The 21,103-nt window shown below is 40.6% G+C and overlaps 1 protein-coding gene across 10 annotated transcripts in view; it reads right to left on the bottom strand.

The window, feature by feature from the left end:
- AMBRA1 (autophagy and beclin 1 regulator 1) overlaps window positions 1-21,103 on the bottom strand; it is a 152,483-nt gene that overhangs the window by 72,419 nt on the left and 58,961 nt on the right. For all 10 annotated transcript variants that reach the window (XR_004139188.2, XR_010383345.1, XR_010383346.1 and 7 more), the window contains 3 exons: window positions 19,324-19,503; window positions 7,955-8,035; window positions 7,443-7,543 (listed from right to left, as the gene is read on the bottom strand). Coding sequence is in view for 7 of the 10 variants with exons in the window: in XM_064492400.1 (XP_064348470.1) it covers window positions 7,443-7,543; window positions 7,955-8,035; window positions 19,324-19,503 (362 nt within the window). In the remaining 3 variants the exon portion in view is untranslated. The remainder of the gene's footprint in view (window positions 1-7,442; window positions 7,544-7,954; window positions 8,036-19,323; window positions 19,504-21,103) is intronic.

The raw sequence follows: 21,103 nt of genomic DNA, 5'->3' as shown, positions 1-21,103 counted from the left end.
ATATACCAGCTGAGCACTCTGTAGGTAATAATAAATTCATTTATGTTTTTCCCCATTACTAACAGATCCAGATCCAGAAGAATTATACACCAGAAGCTCACCAGGACCCAACACATCTTAACTTCTGGCATGCACACACCTTAATGTGTTACCAAGTTATCTCTTCCCATCTCTTCCCCTCTGCCTCTGTTTCTAGCTTTAATGAGTTAATCTAGAGCAGTGGTTCTCAAATTTTCAAGTGCACTAGGATCACCTAGAAGACTCTTTAAAACAAAAACTCCTAGGCTCACAACCAGAATTTCTGATTCAATGGGTCTGGGGTAGGGACCAAGAATTTGCATTTGTAACAAGCTCCCAAATGTTGATATTATTGGTCCACTTTGAGAATCCCATGTTGCCATGGTTACAAAGGAGCAAGCACCTGGTCTGCAGAGTAGATGCTTATCTCATGAATACAATTTCTGGTGGGAGACAGAAAAAGGTTTTTCAAATGCAAACTTTGTGACTCCCCATAATTTTACCCCCATGGTTGACACGACTACAGGCAACAATGGACACATTAGCCTCTCAAACTATCAACACAGAGACCTTCAGGTTAACATCTGTTCGTGTCATAGAGCATAAGCTCCCAGTTTTTTCAACTCACTGATCACAGCAAAGGGCAGAAAGCCCTGCTTGGGACTCAGAAAGTGCACCACTGTTGAGGAAGGCAGAAGAACAGTAAGAGATCAGTAAGGCTATAATCAGTGAGGAGGCTGGCATAGCTCTAACTGGCCCCCAAGATTTATAATAAAAATCATAATGATAATAGCCAACATCTATCGAACACTTATCATGTGCCTCCCCCAAATACTATTCTAAGTGTTTCACATATATTAGTTCATTTAATCCTCAAAACAATTCTATGAAGAAACTGAGTCCCCCAAAAAGCAAAATAAACTGATCAAGACTACACTGCTAGGAAGTAGCAGCATGAATATTTGACCTAGATAGTCTGGTTCTGGAGTCCAAATATTTCGCTCTACTGCCTCTCAAGCCAACTCTAAGCTGCAAGTGGCAGCTGTCTTTCTGGAGCTCCACTCACTCATGCTCGCAGACGCATGCAAAAGACAAATGGGTACATACTGGAATTGCTTAAACTGCACCAAACCCATAAATCCTGGGCCCAAGCCCAGGTTTAGGCTGCAACCCCTCTTCCCTCCCCTCCAACTAATTTATCCAGATTGGCAGTTAAAGTCTCAGAGGAATTTTTAAATTTTTAGTGTCAGGGTGAAAACAAAACATAGAAAATCATGCCATTCCCTGGCTAGACTGTAAACTCCCTAAGGACAGAACCATTTAATTCTTTTATAAGACTCAAAGTGCTCTAGAAAATGCTAAGCATTTAGAAAGTACTATGTACGCTTCAAAGTGACAGTAAAGAAAGAGCACAGGTGGTAAAACATTAGTGGGAAAAGATCAAGAAGAAACTTCCTAGGGTAGAGAGAGACAGAGACATAGGAAAGCTTAGCCATACATTATTAAAGAAACAGAAAAGTTCATTGACAAAGCTCAATATTTTCCTCTAGGAAGGCCTGAAGAAGCACAGACAATTCAGCTTAGAAACTGGGACCCAGGTTCTCAACAAGCACATTTCTTAGTAGTGGCATGAGGAAATGCAGTAAAGAGCTAGGGTAGAGAGGCATGGAAGCTCCAGTGACTAGTGAAAACCAAATGAGTAAAAGATCCTGGGTGCTGTGAGGCATCTGTGAAAGCTGGGTTCTCTGGGAGGAGTGCTGCATTTATTTCTCTGTTTCCCAGGCAACCAAGCCAGCCCCTTATCGCCTTTACTTTCATCACTGGAGCAGAATGAAAGGTAATTGGGTTAATTATTAAAGTGGCCCAAGCTAGTACCACCACCACTAATTGTCCATTTATCTAGGGTTTATAAACAGCTCTTTTAATTAATGTTGAGTTGGAATGTGCCACTCATTTGATTAGCCTGGCTACCGGGTACTAGAGAGGTAAAGAACATGGGAAAGGGTCCATCCAAGAAGATAAAGGGTCCAACACCAGAACTGTCATTCGTTTCTGTTGATACTCATTTAGGTATACCATGATGGCCTTCAACTATATTCACTACTATTCATCTTTCTCAAATTTGCCAATTCAAGTGAAGACCTGGCATACAGTAATTAAGCAATCTGTTGTATTAGACAACTATGATATCAAATTGAGAAATTAGACTAATTACTAAAAGTTAGCAAGCATAAGGACCCAAATGCCCACCTACTTGGCCAAAGTAGACTAGACAGGCCTCCTGAAAATAATTTCTTAAGGTACCAGGGATGTGGGGAATATCTAAGAAAGGATCAGTGTTTATTAAAAAGATGAAAGGAGCAAAAGACAAGCAAAAATAAAGTTAACAAGAAAAAGAAAAGTAAATTCTTGCAAAAGGGGTAGCTCTGTTTTACCCACAACAGGCAACAAACAGAAGGATGCCTGGGATGAGATTATATAAAGCAATAATGACAGCACTGTGTCTATCACTGGGTTTGTAATACATATAGATACAATACATATGGCTGTAACAGTGCAAAGAAGGCATAAGAGAATGTAGCTATAGCAGAGCAAGGTTTCTATATCTTACCAGAATTAAGTCTGCATAAGTCTGAACGGATCCTGATAAAGTACAGTTCAAAATCAATAAAGGACTTAAAATAGAACATTAGAAGCTATCCACTTAATACAAAAGAAACCAGTAAAGGAGAAACAGAGGAACAACAACAACAAAAGACATTAGAAATACAGAAAACAAACAGCAAAACAGCAGACAAAAATCAAACTATATCAATAATGTTAAATGTGAATGGAGTCAAATATCTAATCAAAGGCAGAGATTATCAGACTGGTTAAAAAACAAGATCCAACTATATGCTTTCTGTAAGGGACACACTTCAGATTCTAAGATATAAATAGGCTGAAAGTAAAAGGATAGGAAAAGATATATTATGCAATAAATAACCATAAAAGAACTGGCGTAGTTATACCAATATAAGAAAAACTAAACTTAAAGACAATATTACTAGAGAATATAACCTTTAAAGTTGTGAATCACTATGCTGTACACCTGAAACTAATATAATATTACACATCATCTATCTCTCAAAAAAAGACAGTATTACTAGAGACAAAGAGATATTTTATAATGAAAAAGTTGATTCATCAGGAAGGTATAACAATTACAAACATCTATGAACCTAATAAGGTCCCCAAATACATGAAGGAAAAACTGACAAAACTGAAGGGATAAATACAAAAATTTAACAATAATAATTACAAATTCTAATACCCCACCCTTAACAACGGGTAGAGCAATTTGACAGAAAATCAGCAAAAATACACAAAACTTGAGCAACACTATCAACCAAGTAGGTCCCCTGGCATCTGCAGAACACCCCACACAGTAACAACAGAATATACAGTCTTCTTATGCACACAGGTAACATTCTCCAGCATAGACCGTAAGCTAAGCCACAAATTTAAAATAAATTTAAAATAACTGAAACCATACAAAGTATGTTGTTAGACCACAATGAAATTAAATAAGACATTAACAACAGAAGGAAATTTGTGAAAATTGAAGAACACACTCCTAAATTAATGGCTCAAAGAAGAAATCCTAAGAGAAATTAGGATGACTGGGCACAAAGCCATCTCTAGCCCACGACACTCAACCAGGCCCCAGTGACCTGTGGCTAGGAGCAAAAGAATCCTGACACTTCCCATTGATTTTAATCAAAATACTAAATTAAATACATCAGGCCCACATCTGCTGGGAACAGATGCTCATTAGGATGAAAGTCAAGAAGATTAAGCAGGACAGATAACTAATACTCTACATTACCCAGGTCCCTATCCCTCAGAAGTTTTTCTTCCAGTAATTACCAGGAAGATGTCAAATGCCAGGGCTTCTCATTTCACTTTTATGAGGCCTCAGACATGCAGAAAAGTATTTTAAGCATAAGAATCTTTGGGCAGATACTCCCTACTTGAACTCAAGCAAAACATGGCAGAGAAGACAGAACAGAGTTACTAGGAGTCACGCGGATAGAGCTGGTTTTTAAAGCTCCAGGTCTGCCTCTCACTGTGTTATATTGGGCAAGTGATATAATTTCTCTGAGCCTCAGTTTTCTTTCCTACAGAATGAAAACACACCATCTACTCCATAGGGTTGTCACAATCACTTAAGGAGAAACATATAGGGAAGCACTTAAGACATCACCTGGCCTAGAGTAGGCAGTCATTAACTTCATTTCCTTCTCTAGTTATCAGTTACTACACAGAACTAGTGCTGTTAAAAAGTCAGCAGGGGGAGCTCCCTAGACTTTAGCATGTTTTCCCAAAAATATACCTGGTAGAGTTGCAGTAGCTTTAAATGTAGTTATATCTCTTTAAGTACAGGTTCAGAATTTGTATTGCTGAAGAAGGGGCATGGTGTGGACTGACAGGTGGCTGGAGGCCACCAGGAACCTACAGAACTGTGGGGAAGGCAACAAGATAAAGCAGAAGAGACGAAGATTAACAGACTATCAAAACACTTCTCTGTAGCAGCTTCTGTTTTCTATTATTGCTTTCAGGCTCTTGTGGGAGGAAGTGGGCAGAATAGATCTTAATTTTCTGCATATCCATTTTTGTTGATGATTCTGAATGGCTTTGGCTAGCGTCCATCAAAAACCCATTTGCCACTGGTCATGCCTCCTAAAACTGCAGGTGTGTATATGCTTTGTCCCTCCAGGTCTGCCAAATCTCTATGCTTCACTTCTACAAAAAGCCACTCACCATACAAAGGGTTCTGCTTTATGTCTGAAGCTGAGAACCAAATGGCAAGAATGAGGTATAGCCAACCACCTAGACTTTGAGCTACAGAAGGGCAGGGATCATGTCTGTCTTATTCTCTCTGGTAGCCTAGAATAGAGCCTGGCACATAGCGGTGGAACAAATGTCTACTGAGTGTAATTGTTCTGAGACCATCACAGCCTCATTCCAATCATACAAGAGAAAGTGACTTTCCAAGAAGATTGGGAGTGCTAACTGCTAAAAGGCCAATTTGTCTTCACTTTAAAAGCCATTATTACAGCAGCTCTATTACATGATCACAGTAGTTTAATAAAAAGCAAAACACCTGTGGCCAGGAGGGCACGAAAGCTCGGGGAAAGGGCTGTTATATAATAAGATTTTCCTTAGCAAGCACCACTGGGTCATAAAAAACTATGTCTAGAAACCACTTAAAATAGAGGAATTAAAACAAATAAGAAAACCCCTAAAGATCAGCTACAGTCCCTGGGAGCTCTCTCCCTATTCTAGATTAAGGTCCTAGAAGAACAATGCTAATTTTGATGCTTTGTCCTTTACAATGACTGTGGGGTGGAAGGCAGACTAGGAAACTGGAGTCCCACCACCTGGTTCAGTTCTAGCTCCTCTGCTTCTAGCTCCATCACTCTGGGCAGGTTAGCCTCCTGTGTTTCAGTTTCCCCCACCATTAATTAGATGATAGCACCCATCTCATTGTGAGATGTGAGAAAGAAATGAAATATGACTCGGAAAAGTATTTAAAACACTCTCTCGTATACAGCAAATGTTCAATGAACATTAAGCTTTTGGGAGGTGCTGTTATTATTACGACTGGAATTTTCTCAAGAGAAGAAAAAAAGTAATACAGTTGTCACCAGAATCTGGAGGGATATCCAAATAACTACAAATGATGAGGGTGTTTAAGAAAAGACCAACAGGCACTCAGTAACACGTATCTTGAAAAAATGGGAGAAACAAGTTTAAATGTGAATGGAAACTATCCACTAATCTAACTAAAGAGTAAGCTTCTTGAGAGTCTAGATTTCCTTCCCCTCAAAGTATTTTGCATCCTTTTTAGAGAACTTTTCTCAGCAGGTTTCTTATTTATAAACAACTGCCTGCTCTGCTGGAACATAACCACTATATTCAAAGGTATCTGTAAGTGAAATTGGGCCATTTGAGGTCAGACCTCTGGGCAAAAAGTAGGAAGAGGAAATGGAGGTAAGGAGTTATTAGATCAGAGGAGGGAAAAAAAAAAACAACGTACAGCTGTTCCAAAAAACTAAATGCCAAGGAAAGAGATTTCCCAGCAGTGGAGGAGCAGAAGCTGCTGAGTGGGGTGGTGGAGGCATATGTCTGGAACAAAGAAGGGTGGAAAAGAGCTCTGTAGTATTGTCTGGCAGCAAGTGATTATCTGCCGTGAGGAGCTTCCACGGGCCATTAGCCAAGCCACACAGACATGCCAAGCACGGAGAGGCAAAGAGCCCGGGGTCTGTTTACCAACCAAGGCCAGAACCCCCCCTCAGTCGAGGCTATCAGAACACCACGGTGCAGTCTACTCCCCTACCAAGCCTGGGCCTAAGAAGTCCTGGTGTCTGGCAGAGAAACCATTGAGGTTTCTGAGATTTCTCAGCCTTGATGGTGGGTCAAGGATACCACTACTACAGAGAAGCCAGATCCCATGGCCTACCAACTGTCACAGCAGCTTGGTCAGAAATCATACTCCCCCAGCCTGACAGAGCCACCGCCTCACACATCCCTCTCTACCTTTAACCATCACATGGCCCAGATTCCCCAAAACATAATGTCATTTGAATTTTTTAAATAAAGATACTTATTAAAGATACACCAAAATGTGGCTTGATTTTTATACTTTTTAATGCCTTCACATACATAAATTTACAAGTTGGCAGTGGAGGGTGGCAGGGGGGAGGGGGAGAGAAAAATCTTTGTCAGAAAAAAAGAAAAAAGAATCTTCTTTGCTTCCTTCCCTAGAGATTGCCCAGAAGCAGCAGCACACACTATGTCTCGGCCCAGTCACATCATGCATATTAGCCCCAAAATATTGGTCACTAAGTTACTCAGCCACCACAAAACTGCCTTGGCTGGGCTTTGTCCAGCCCATTTTCTGTTCTGTGGAAATTTCTAAGTCAGCTCCATGGGTCTCTCTCCTCCTCCTTCCTCTGAAGATTTCACAGGGCCTGGAAACTCCATACGCAGGCAGCAGCAAGCGGTTGGAGAGGTGTGCGTTAAGCTCCTAATTAAATCACAGGATCTGGCTCTTGAGTATCTCACCAACGATACATGGACAAGACACCTTTATCATTCAATTCAAAAAATCTACTTGCTGGATTAAGGAACAAATGGTTTAAACAAATAAAAAACAAGAAAGAGATTTAAAGGAAGTGGAATGGGCAAAAAAAAAAAAACAACCCAGCTTTCCTCAATCCTGTAGTTTCCTGCCTTGAAGTAAGGAACTGAGTACAGACCTTAAAAAAGAGTTTTCAGCCAAATCCCAAGATACCATGAACATAGGTAAAGGAGGGGAAAGCTTTTTACTTGCTCCCTGCCCCTTGAAATTTTCAAAGTCCAAAGAAAAATTTCCTTACCTGCCAGGACCCTGTTAACAGAAGAATGAGTAGCCAGGCCAGGCTGTCCACGTTCATGAAAAATCCCAGCATAAGGCAAGTACTCAGGCAGCAAGAAACGCCTACAAGAAGGAATCACATGTTAAAAGCCTACTAAAGACTACCATAAAACAAAGGAGATATACTATCTACCAACCCTCAACAATCAAAGATAAAGGATCAACTAAGCCTAGGAATCCAAAGAGGCAGAGTAAAAATTCCTAAGGTTTGTCCTTTCACACATCTGTCTCTTTTTCCTGATCTTTTTTCTACAGTTTCCTAGGGCTTCTGTTCTTGAACAGGATGCTCCCAATGCCACTTTTCTATGTCTTTTTATTGTGATATTCTATCAAGTCTTGAGGTGGCAGAGCTGGACTGTAGGCTCACTAGGAAATACTTCCAGATGATGGACAATCCAAAGACCAGAAAGTAGATTTAAAAATCCCAGGCTCTCATAAGGGCTCCCTCAGAAAAGCTGACTACCCAGTTCTTACCTTGGGACAAAGCGTCCAAGTGAAGGTGCTGACATTCGGGCATTTCGTGGAGCTCGATGCCTGGATCTGTCACCATTGTCCCTGGAGAAAACAAAAAGACTACACATAAGAGAGTCACTAAAAGAGAATCAGACACCAGCCCAAAAGACAGACACCCCTCAAACTAAATCCCTACACTTAGGTGAAGGCCCCAGGGAAATCAGTCATCTGGTTGCTTACTAATTTGGGTGGCACACTAATACTACATTTCTGGAGTACCTCAATTAAAAGAGTTCTGAGCATTTACTAACAGTTCAGTAAGGAGGAAGATTTTTCTTGAGTTAATGTGGTCTTTGAACTCTGCAGCATCTGAAACTAAAGCCAAGTTTAGATCGTCTAAGGGATTTGGAAAGGATGTACAAACTTTTTCTAGATTGAAAGATACAGGGAAACTTTGACTTTGGGGGATCTTGAAAGAAGAAAAATTCCCCCATCTTTCATTCAACAAATGGTTATCTCTAAATAAATCTATTCAGGTCCATGGTGTGGAAAAATCATTGATAAGTGAAAGAAAAACAACATGAGAAAAAGACTATGCAGCCCCTTTTTTGGAGACTGAAAAATTGGCAATAATGAAGATTATTAGATAAAGCAATCCTAGGCCAAGTCATCTGAGTAAAGAAAAGAGTCTAGTGTTTTCTTTATGGTCTGTTAAAATAATAGTAATAAACACCATTTATTACATTTATTAAATATCTACTAAGTTCTAATATAAAGGTTATTAATATGTTATCCCATTTAATCCTTCTAGCTTTCCCATTAAGTACTATTAGCTCTGTTTTACAGATAAGGAAACTATGGACTGGAGAGGCAAATGCCCAAGGTCACACAACTAGTAAGTGATGGAGGCAGGATTCAAGGAAGATCTATCTAACACTGAAGCCTTTGCTCTTTTCTTTACACTTCACTGCTTCCTACAAGAAAAGAGAAGACAGAAACTTCACGTGGCTTCGTTTCCAATGCATCGAAGGAACAATAAGCCAAAGGGCACCTGGCTGGACAGAGCAGTTAATTAGCTGCTTAACCAACTCCACAAAATAAATGAACCTCTTGAGGGCATAATTTGGGGTATTTTCTGAATTCTCCCTTTGGATTATGTTCAACTTAATGAGATAATCTTCAAATCAGCCCTGGAACCAAAGTCAAGGCAACAGTTTGGCTTTCAAATGCACCACCGGGAGCCTTACAAACCAGAAATGAATGCCTAGGAAGGTCTTTATATCTTTGTGGAATTGGATGCTGAGCATTTAGAGACAAATCAGTATCAAGGATATTGGAAGCTGATCTATAAAAAGTCAGGACTTGGCTTTTATCTTCCCAGAAGAGAAAGGATATTATTGTTTTCTTTAACATATCATATTTCTTTGACTTGAAACTCTACAGATGAAGGGAGAGGCACGGGAAGAGAGATAAGGCCATATGGAAAGTGAAAAGGGGATTAAAAAGAACAAGATCAGAAGTCCCTGACCAGTAGACTGCAGCTCCAGGGAACCCACAAATTATTGCAAGGTCTTAGTAGCCACATGTACACAAGGAGTAGCTGAGTATCAAACAAATAAGACAGCTCTCAAATTAAGTATATTTTTATTTTTCAAACATATGTAGATCAAGTTGTGACCCAAGTACCCACTAAGTTAAAAGTATAAGTGAATTCTGAAACCATAAGCAAAACAAAAAGACAATCTACAGAATGGGAGAAAATATTTGCAAAAGATAAGACTGACAAGGGCTTAATTTCCAGAACATTTGAACAGCTCATACAACTTAGTAATAAAAAAACAAACAACCGAATCCAAAAATGGGCAGATCTAAACCAGCAATTCTCCAGTGAAGACATAAAAATGGCCAATAGGCACATGAAAAAATGCTCAATATTGCTAATTATCAGAGAAATGCAAATCAAAACTAGAATGAGGTATTACCTCATTCCAGTCAGAATGGCCATCATTCAAAAGTCCACAAACGATAAATGCTAAAGAGGGTGCGGAGAAAAAGGAACCCTCCTACACTGCTGGTGGGAATGTAGCCTGGTGCAGCCATTATGGAAACCAGTATGCAGATTCCTCAAAAGATGAAAAACAGACTTACCATACGATCCAGCAATCCCACTCCTGGGCATATATCAAGAGGGAATCTTAATTCAAAAAGATACAAGCACCCCAATGTTCATAGCAGCACTATTTACAATAGCTAAGACGTGGAAACAACCTAGACGTCCATCAACAGATGACTGGAAAAAGAAGGGTGTGTGCGTGTGTGTGTGTGTGTGTGCGTGTGCGTGTGCGTGTGCGTGTGTGTGTGTGTGTGTAATGGAATACTACTCAGCCATAAAAAAGAATAAAATAATGCCATTTACAACATGGATGAACCTAGAGACTGTCATTCTAAGTGAAGTAAGCCAGAAAGAGAAAGAAAAATACCATATATCACTTACATGTGGAATTAAAAAAAAAAGATAAACACTTATTTATAAAACAGAAACAGACTCACACACATAGAAAACAAACTTATGGTTACCAGAGGGGGAAGGGAGTGAGAAGGGATAAACTGGGAGTTTGAGATTTGCAGATACTAACTAATACATATAAAATAGATAAATAACAAGTTCATACTATATAGCACAGGGAATTATATTCAATATCTTATAGTAACGTATGGTGAAAAAGAATATGAAAATGAACATACAATTAAAGCATTATGACATACACCAGAAATTGACACAATATTGTAAACTGACTATACTTCACTAAAAATATATATACAAAAAAGCATGAGTGAATTCATGATAGCTTTTCATAATAGCATATTTTACTTACTGATGGGTACCAAAAATACAACTAATTATCATGACAGAAGTTTGAAAATATTTTGAAGTTAAAAGGGGCCCTAAGGGGGAAAAAAAGGGTTCTAAAGCCTCAAAACAGCTGAAAATTAAGTTATAGAAAGAAGTATCATGGGACAAGTCCAATTACTTTATTCTACAGCTATAAGAGAAAGCTGGCCTTTCCAGAATCATAATGTGGAGCTGACAATTTGCTTCTGCAAGAGCGGAAGAGCCCTTTCCCCCTGCGCAACAAACAGTACTCTGGCATTAACAGAGTTGAAGTGTAGGGAAGGAGAGGGGAGTGCACTGGACAGACTGGTCAGCAGCTGCCAGCACCGAAACATGACACAGAGCAGGGTGAAAGGACATATGAAGACAACTTAGAAAAATAGACAACCACCAGGCCTGGGGGGAATCTAGGTTCCTATGACATATTTCACAAGCTTCTTTTCATTGCTATTAAAACCTAAAAACAATTAACTTCTTTCTGATTCAATTTCTCCTTCCATTTTAATAAAAAGGGAGAGAGAGGGCAAAACATGGTCAGAGATAATGGCTTTATATTATTTAGAGATTACTGGAGGATTTACATACAGGAAAATAAGAACGAAATCAGCTGGCTCAGATACCAGCAAAGTCCCTGACTAATGGCACAGCTCCGAATAAACGAGAGGTTTAGAAAAGAGCAACTAATGACTCTAGACTCTATAGTCTAGAAAGAAGGGAGGATTCAAAATACAGCCAAGATGGGGAAACAAATTTCAATGTGAAGGATATTTGCAAGGGCAGGGAAAGCGATAGGAATAAGGGGAGAGGAAGAGTGGTAAGAGTTTCAAGAAAAGGGCAAAGAAATTAAAAGACTTAAAATAATGTTCAATTCAGAACACTACAGACTGTCACTCATTTCAGTGCTGATGTAAGATCAGCATGAAGCAAGGCTCCACGAGATGAAGGAGGCGATTTAGGGAGAGACTGAAGACTGGAAGGTGTCTGCCAGATGAACCGCGGGAGAAACGCGGACCGAGAGAGACCGTTTACCTTAGGAATAGTGAAGGGTACTAAATACTGGGGCCCAACATAACATAGCCTGTGCCCTTTTCAAGAGGGGACCCAACATGCAGATATGCTAGTTCTGTTCCTCCATCACAGGAGGACTTGTTCTCACCAGAATACTTTTCAGGGAAACACCAGAGAATTCCTCATCAATTTCATCAGCCAGAAGCTGCCTTCAAGCCAGCAGGATAGAAGCTGGCTGAGTTATTAATGGCTTTCCCAGTTGTTGAACTCTGTGAATCTCTGATTAACTCTCAGAGGGGTATTTGGGAAGGAGAAGGAAAAAAATAAGACTTTCTTACAGAAGATTTTATAAGGAAAAAACACCCTTCAAACAATCAAGCAACCAAGACAAGTGTCGAATACAAGAAAATGCATCTCTGAACAAGGGAGAAACACAGCAGCTACTCTTGCTAAATGCCTGGGATTAATTGCCTCATGGAGAGGTTGTAATTTAAAGGAATGGAAAATACACCTACAGACTGCTGTGTGAGTCCTGACCAGACAGTCAAGTTGCATTACTACTCAGCGACAAACGGCTCTGACTCGGGCCCTTTATAAATGAAGCTACGGCAGCAAAAAGCTCAAAATGTCATTGTCCTCTTGACAATACACAGTTGGCTTTGCTGAAAACTAGATCATGAAAAAAATACTTCTTTCCCTGGGCTCTTCTGTTTCTACTCAGTCTCCAGATGCTAGAAGGCCTAGCTGGTATTCCTGTCCCCGGATGGCACGGTGATCCTGGCCAAGTCCTTTCCTTACTCGGGTGCTATCAGTAAGGCCCTGGTCTCTAGTCTTCACTTCAAAGGACTGTGCATGTGTCAGGGCTTCAGTTCCTGGGAGGAAGGCCCAGGCCCAGGTGATATCACTCACAGAGGATTCCTAATAGCATAGGTCTCTTGGAACTACAGAGCCTTCATTTTTCTCCAAGGAACAGCAATATAACAGATAATTACCACTTACACAAACTCCTTTCCTCTCTTATTCTCCCCTTAATTTTATCTGCATACATTATGCAAATCTATATGGCTATTGTGCATTTTATGTTAAAAAATAAATATGTATCTCTGAGTGACAGTTATGTCCTCCTTCCCCTCTCTTCCCTCATGGCTGTTTAATGCTTTAAATCCAGACATATTCCAGTTTCTTTCTCTTCTCCTAGCATTCCTCATAATAAATATTCATATGTATCTTACTTGCCCAGAAAGAATACGAATTCTAAAGCTGCCAAGCAATATTATATACTTCTAAGCAATAAACTCAAAATCTTCAGTAAAGAGTTAGAATTCCAGTAAGCACATATTTTATAAATATATTGGGTCCCCACAGGTACCAGGTATCCTATTCCTAATCCTCAAGAAGTCTCCTCACTTTTCTGAGATTTTGTTATTCTACCTCTGCTGAGTACAAGGGGAAATTTTTTAAGATAGTTAGCTCCAACAAAGATCCTAGAGCTTTACGGCTAAAATAAACCTCAGAGATTATCTAATCTAATTTTACAGATCAGACATAGAGGCCTAGGGTAGGAGAGGGACTTGCCTAAGATCAAATGACAGATATGAGGCTCAGCCAAAACTAGAACCCAGGGCTATTCACTAGACAATAGGTGTCAGGCTATCGGGGCCAGCAGGCACTGGCAAGAGAGCCCAGTTCCAATCACAGCTGTTCTGGGAGTCACCTGCTCCTTTACAAACTTAGTTCAAAATCGGTTCCAGCAAGAGTAAAAAAGGACTTGGGCAATATTTTATTCGGAGAAGTAGGAAGTGAGACAGCTGAGCTCACAAGCAGCTCATTCCCCCAGGAACATTCACAAACAGGCCCCACTCTAAGAAAACACCAAGGCCTCTTACATCCATCACTTAACATTCAGTCCTCATATGTTCTCGCGTGTACTTCACCCACTGCTTTCTCACTGGTTTTCCTGAATCCATATACTTGCCACTTGCCTAACCAATGCTGTCAGAATTCACTGCCTAAAATACATGGTGAACAATGGCTGCCCCTAAATAAAAATAAGGTCAAAACTTCTCAGCCAGCCATTCCAGGCCCTCCATAGTCCATGTCTTTCTGACCTTCTCTCTCAAATTACAAACACTCCAGAGCTCTAGCCAGCTCTACATTCCCAGATCTATGCAGGGTCTCAGAATAAACCCTGTAAATCTTCTGTGTCTGGGCTTTTGCTTAAGCTACTCCCTTTGTCTAGTCTCCTTCCCTGCCCCCATCCTCCCTATCAATTCATCAAACTCCTAGGCCGTCTTCACACCCAGGTGAAATCCATGAAGCCTTGTCACATCTCCCCAAGTACTCTCTCCCTCCATACAATGCTGCCCTGTACTTTAGTGGTACCTTATTACAGTCTATCTTGTAAGCTACTACGCAAAAATCTGATCATGTTATTCCATAACTTAAAGCTCTCCAATGAGTCCCTCTCATCTACGGGATAAAGTTCACTTCCTCTGCAAGGCACACAAGACTCTCCAAGACCTGGTGCTACTCTCACTCTCGGGGCTCATCTCCTGCCACACGTCTTGGACTTCACAGCCTGGCCGTACTTGCCAACAAGGGAATTCCTGACACACTCCATACTGTTTCATGTTTCTATGACTGTGTATTTATTTGCCTTTCTTCTACGTATACCTGGAGAAAAGCCCTACTTTAAGATCTATCCTTTCTCTTTTATAAACCCACCTTGTAAAAACAATCCACCACTACAAAAATCAATTAAATAAAATGACTTAAAACTCTGGTAAAATGGAAGTGAACAGTTTCTTATCTCATCCCACTTTAAGAACTACTTCTGTACAACACCACAGCTCAATAATTATAGTTGGTTGCCTGATTCTTGATGTTTTGGCAGGTTCCAGTCTGTAAAGAGAATAATCACTTTATAATGTGTTTCCTTATAGTTTCTCTTGCACTTCTAACATCAAAGAGTTTATGGTTTGTAAGTAAAAGGAAGAGACAAAGGCAACCTCACTTCAAAATGAAGTAGACAACATATCTCTCTGAAGATCTACCCTTTCTTTTCTTGGCTACGGGTTATGTGTTTGTTATTAGTACTCAGTGACTCCCACAGGAGTCCTGGAAATTTGGGGCACAGAAGAGAGAGCAGGAGCCAATACTACCAAGGACATATGGCTTCACTCCACTGGAACTTCTAGCCCCAAGGACATGGCAAAATTATTTGAGTCTCACAAAGCTGTCAGGATTTCACCTAAAGACAAGATAAGAGTAGTTTTATCGGGTTTCCAACGTATTTTCTTTGTGTGATTCAACTAAATTTCAGCTGTGGCAAAAGGTAAGATGAAGAATATTAAGTTCTGAACTCTAAAGGCAAGCAACTTCTACGCCATAGCCAATCAGGTGGCAGAGCCGAATGACAGATTTCAGAACTCTTCTCAGCTACATTATATATACCAAGAAGAGCTTTTAATGACTTCCTTGATAGAAGGTGTCTAGCAAGGGGACCATGAAAGGAGAAGATCTTTCTGGTGAAGGCCCCGCCACACACATGTATGTAGTACTGCTAGAAAGTTTCATGTCAAACTAAAAAATCAGAACCCTTCTCGGACACCCAGCAATGACTCTCATACTCACAAGGAAATGTATTTGCATACTTGGCCACAATATAGATTTCTGGGTAAAAGGAACCCAAATACAACTAGATAAATTACAATTTAAAAAATTAAGCTAACAGACTTAAGAGGCTGAAAGACTAGAATTCTCACTGAGGTTATTTTTTTCAAATTCAGCCCAGTGTCACAACTGTGAATGAAGGACTTGTTCTCTCTGTGCTAACAAGATTTTTTAAGAAGTTGAATATAATTACCTAGTGGTGGAGATATTTGTGACTGATCTAATCTGAAGCTTCTCTAGTTCTGACTGTCATTAGCTCAAGGTATCCTTGCCTTGAGAAGCAAAGCAGTTACAAAAAGAGGCAAGAAGATGAACTAGAGATGATTCTGAGATCGTAACATTTAGAACAACAGATAAAATGAGGAAGGGGGTGAGGATTGCTAGAACAATAGTCATAAAGGTACATGCAGGTCATAGAACTACCAGAACACAGCACTCCACTTGGGCTTCATAACCCTCCACTCCTGCTTTCCAAAGGAATGGTGAAAATGAAAATGTGAGTTTTCCTTATGCTTATTTGCCATCTACATTCTAGCAAGTGGCCTGAGCTCAAAAGCAGGCAGACAGCAGGGTCAGGGGCAGCCACACCTTTACCCTGCTTGTGAACATCTTTATGCAAAGACAGATTCTGAGGGCTTCAGGACAGACCTGCTGACAGCAGGTTTCTGGATGTCCTGTTTGTGCATTTTGATAAACACAGGGATCCTGCAGTCTCAATCCCTGCTGCAGACAGAGACGAACGGCAGGAGAAGATGCCAGCCTGGGAAGATGGTCATTAATCCAGACTACAAAAGAATAGAAAATTCAACCTGATGCTGACCAACCTTCAAAGCTATCTTTCCTAGCGATAAATCTAGAGAAGTCTTGTTCCACAAGGAACAAGGGCTCAAATATGGTTGTACATCATTTTTAAAGGTTTTTAAATCAAGACAGGACAATAAAGTCAGACACTAAATATGCTTGCTCCTGATCTCTCATCTCAGACATGTCTGATTTCGGTCAAGCTTCAGTATCCTTATTTTAAAAAAAATACCACAATGGGATAAACAACTATCTCCCTGGGTTATTACAAAAAGTAAACAAGATTTGAAAATATATGTGCATATTAATGTATTTATATATACTACAAATGTTTTGTATGTTATAAATTAGTATACATGAAAAATGATAGCTGAAACCTTTCATTCAGTGGATGATGGAAGATAACCAAAAAAGATGGGAACTGGGCGATGGCTCTCTTTATTTTCTGGGGTGTACATTTTCTGGGATGTATATTTCCCTATACACCTGGCATGGAAAAGCTAGAGAATGGCAAAATGATCTATGACTTGACAAATGGAAGGAGAGTGGCGAGGCTGAAGCAAGGTGGCAAAAGCAGGGACATGCTGTGCTATGAAGATGAGGAAACCCAGTTGAAGAACAGTCTCTCTCAATGGTACTCTAAGTGTCAGGAGGATTCCAGGCCATATCTAACTTATCTGCTTCTCTGTACCTGAAAGAACTATAAATTATGACTGTGGCTTTCCTTCTAGTTATTAAAGCGAAGGAAAATAACTGGGGCAGAGAAATTAAAATGGGTTGGTACATTCCCTAATTTCTCACTTTCTCCTTCCTCAGAGCACCCAGAAATTAAGAGAAGCAAACACAAGCAGCCCTCAGTTTACAGTAGGCGAGGGAGGGCGGGGAAAGAGACAAAGAAAGAATGAACAGATAGTAACTCAGCATCAACCAGGCAGCAGCAACATCCTTCACTAGAAGACCTGGACTGCTAATATTGAGGTGACTAATCCACAGCTGCTATTAAAAACAAGATTATAGTCTGTATCAGCTGAAAAAGAAAGACAAACACCAGGGGAGGGACTTTTGTAGGGGCATTAGAGAAACCAGCCCATTGTTACTAACCAGGGAGCAATACACGAGCCCAAGGGAAAAAACAATTGTAAGTCAGTGCATGAAAGGTGAAGAAGGGAATGTAAATTCAGGTCGTGCTGAAGCCAGGGGGAGGCACCAGCACAGGTGGGCTGTGGGGAGCACAAGGAGGAGGCAGTCTGACACAGGAAAATCGAGGGGGAAGGAAGGGGAAAGGGAGGAGGTGGTAACAGAAGAAAGAGAAGGTAAGATGAGAACAGAACATTTTAAACTAATCCAGAACTCCATTGTGAAGGACAAGTCACGAGGCAAGATACAGCTCAAAGGCATGAGCCCCACGTTTCACCACTGCACAGAGATAACACAGCCTTCCAAACGTGCGTGGAGAGAGGGCTATGCGATCTGTACTGACTCCCAGCACTCCACAGGATTACTGAGGCTTTTCAGCAGCATTAAGTCCCAGCAGCCTCGGCACCGTGCATTGAAACTGCTTCCCCGAATAGACCTCAGTGCTGGAAAAATAATCATTATCTACAGGGGGATATATTTCCCTACAGGTGTCTGCCAGGCTAAGGGGGTGGAGACTCCCTTCACCACCATGTACACATCTATGTTTCCCCAGCAGGGACTTAAGGGATACAGGTCAGCTGGGCCCTTCTCCCCCATTGGTAATGGAAGACCACCATTACCCCTGCTCCGTTTGCCAGAGCACAGCTGTTTCAGGGCATCTCTCCATTTCTTTCACATTTACATCTTCCTCAGACAAATGAACCTCCCATTTAGTCTTCCTTCTGCTTCCAAAGCACAACTCTAGTGTGTTTAAGGATTGTATCAGGAAGGCAAATTGGTACAAAGGGTGTTCCCACCTTCTGAGTCCTCTCTGGCAAAGATATTTCTCAAACACTTCATAAAGCGCTATTGCAGGAACTATCCATTCAGCTCACGAAAGAGGGAGGTAGAAGGGAGGCAGGAAGTCTTAAGATCCCAGACCGACCAGGCCATGTCAAGATGAAGGGGGAAAAAAGGATGATGACTGACAGGCTGTCTTATTCCAGTACTGCTAGCAAAAAAGATAGGGGAAAAAAATGCTTAACCATCTTTCTCTCTTTCTTGTTTTGCATGTTTGAGAATATCAAAATATAGAAATCAAAACAAGAGCCAAATGTCCAATTTGATACAAGCCAGGAAAGCACAGCTACAGGATAGAAAGAAACACAGTGAATGGCCATAAAGGCCAGGAGCAGTAGGTCAGAGAATGCAAAACTCAGCAGGAAGACTGGGGAGCTTGAATCCTGGAGCCTGGGGCTGATGGTACTCTGCTAGCTCACCCCTGTACCCCAACCAACCATTTAAAGACACTAGAAGAGCAAGGAATCACTTCCCAACCCATCACATTAATTTGACAGGCAACTTCCAAAGGATCCTTACTTGGGGTGGTGGAAGGAAACTGAGAATGTTTAGGCAAGGGAGTAGGACCTCAGAAAACCAGTGCGGTCAAGGGTACTAAGAAAATGTCTTCTAGGGAAATCTGAGTATTTTTTTAATTTTTAATCTCTAGATCTACTCTGCTTAAAAGAAAAAAACACCAACCCTCCTGCCTCCCTGATGTTGTGACTACAATCCACAAGAAGCATTTCCACAGTCACCGTTCATGCAAAAGGAAAATAAAAATGTTGCTGAAAGAGCAGCGGCCGTCTTCTCCCAGCCTGGCCTGGGGCCCAGTGGGCTGTCTCTTCCCACAGGCTCCTGTGAATCAGCAATGCAACTGCCAGAGGTGGGAGTTCCCTGGGCATTAACCCTCTGTCCCTCACCCCACCCTATCACTCATAAATAACAACTTAGGGATTTGAAGCAAGAATGTCAACCACTGTTTCTCAGACGGTGGCCAACTTAGAAGCACTCACAGCTCAGAAGGAGAGGGAAGAAAGCAAGCTGAGTATGTACTTACTCAAAGTCCTCAAATTCCAAGTCGGTTCCCTCCACGGATGGACCCTGGTTGTCTGAGGAAGAGGAGGAGGTGGAAGAACGGAGGCGGTTCTGTTGGTAGCGCATGGAACGCTGGCGGATACTGTCTCTCCGTGAGAGATACTGGATCATCCTCTGGGCATAGTACGCAGCAGGAGATAATCTGAGAGAGAGAGAGATGGACAAACACAAACTAGCACTAATGTGGGGAATACTGGGAAAGACAGTAAATCCAGCTCTCCCATTGCATCTCCTTGCTGAGGTCAACTCCGGAGACATGAAAAATAAAGGGCATTTAACTCACCGGGAGGTTTGTACTGTGCAATATGCTTATCAGGCTATCACCAGTGTTTCCGTTCCAAGGCAAGGCAAAGAGGTTGTTTAATCAGTCATCTTCTGATCAATGGCTGCCCCCTCCCAAGAGTTTAACACTGGATCTTTCATTTTAGTTTCTTAAGGGGCCCCCTTTAACTTCTCAGGGCACCTTTTACACAGATTCACAGCTTTTCCTCAATCATCCATACTCAAAATATAAGAAATGAAAGGGACTTAGCTTCTTTCATTTTACAGACAAGAAAACAGGCCAAGAGATGGTGAACCTGAGATGACTAAGAAGGCATCTTCAGGCATCACCTTCACCAGGACTCCTTTCTTTTCCCATTTGTAGCTCCAGATTCGTCCTAGCTCCTTAAGATGATCTCTTTGAACTTCTTATCTCTCTTTTACAGATTATTCATATGTTTTAAAACAGAAAATATTCAGGATAGAGACTGAGAGTAAAATATACTCAGGAGAACAGAAAATCTGAAAGAAAAGAAGAGATTTTTTTATCTCTTCTGACAGAGCCTCAGAGGCTACGTGGGCACTGAGCAACACAGAGGACAGCAGTCTCTTCCTCTCCTTCCTTAAAACGGCTGCTCTCAGCAAATAATTAACCTGGACCTATATTCTTCCAACTGCGGTTAAGTGTCTTCATAGCCCATGAAAATGTCTAGTGTCCCATACAATTCGCACATTCCCTTCTTTCTCGAGTTTTTCCTCCATTTTTCACAACACATATAATTTGAGGCTGTGAACTGAGAAAGTGAGAGACGAACAATAAGAGAAAAATGTTTTATATATAATATGAAGTAGATTACTAAGAAATTTCAAGACTTAAAACCTGCCTGAGGTATACACTTTGATTCAACAATTCAACTAGAAATTTTATGCTATAGAAACACACAGGATATGAAGACATAAACACATTATTGGCCCTAGTGAAAAACTGGGAAACATCCCAAGTGCTCATCAACAGATTAAATAAATTTTATCTATACAAAGAAATACTATATAACTACTAAAAAGAATAAATTATCCCTACTACGCACAAGTAAAGTCCTCTAAAATAAAATTTTAAGTGGGGGAAAAAATTAAAGAATGGTATGTATACACTAATATGTATATAAAAATATATATTTCTGTAATTAGAACAAAAAACTAAAAGGAAACACAGCAATCCTCATGAGGATTCCTAGGGACGTTAACTCTATAATGACTGAATATAAAAGGAAAAAAGCATGTACCTTTTTTTTTAATGGAAATCTGGAAAAACTGATTGAGAATGGAAATAGAAATACTTATACCCAAATGATAGGAAAAGTATTTACAAACATCTTATTGCCTGACCTTTCATTACCCCAGGACAAAGTAGGTCTTTGGATAAATCCTCAGTAAATCTACAGACTCAGACCAAAGGAGATCCTGCAGTCAACTGCTATAGG

This window comes from Camelus dromedarius, chromosome 12, assembly GCF_036321535.1.
Source record: "Camelus dromedarius isolate mCamDro1 chromosome 12, mCamDro1.pat, whole genome shotgun sequence".
Classification (NCBI taxonomy): Eukaryota; Metazoa; Chordata; class Mammalia; order Artiodactyla; family Camelidae; genus Camelus; species Camelus dromedarius.
This window is presented reverse-complemented; position numbering and strand designations above follow the sequence as displayed.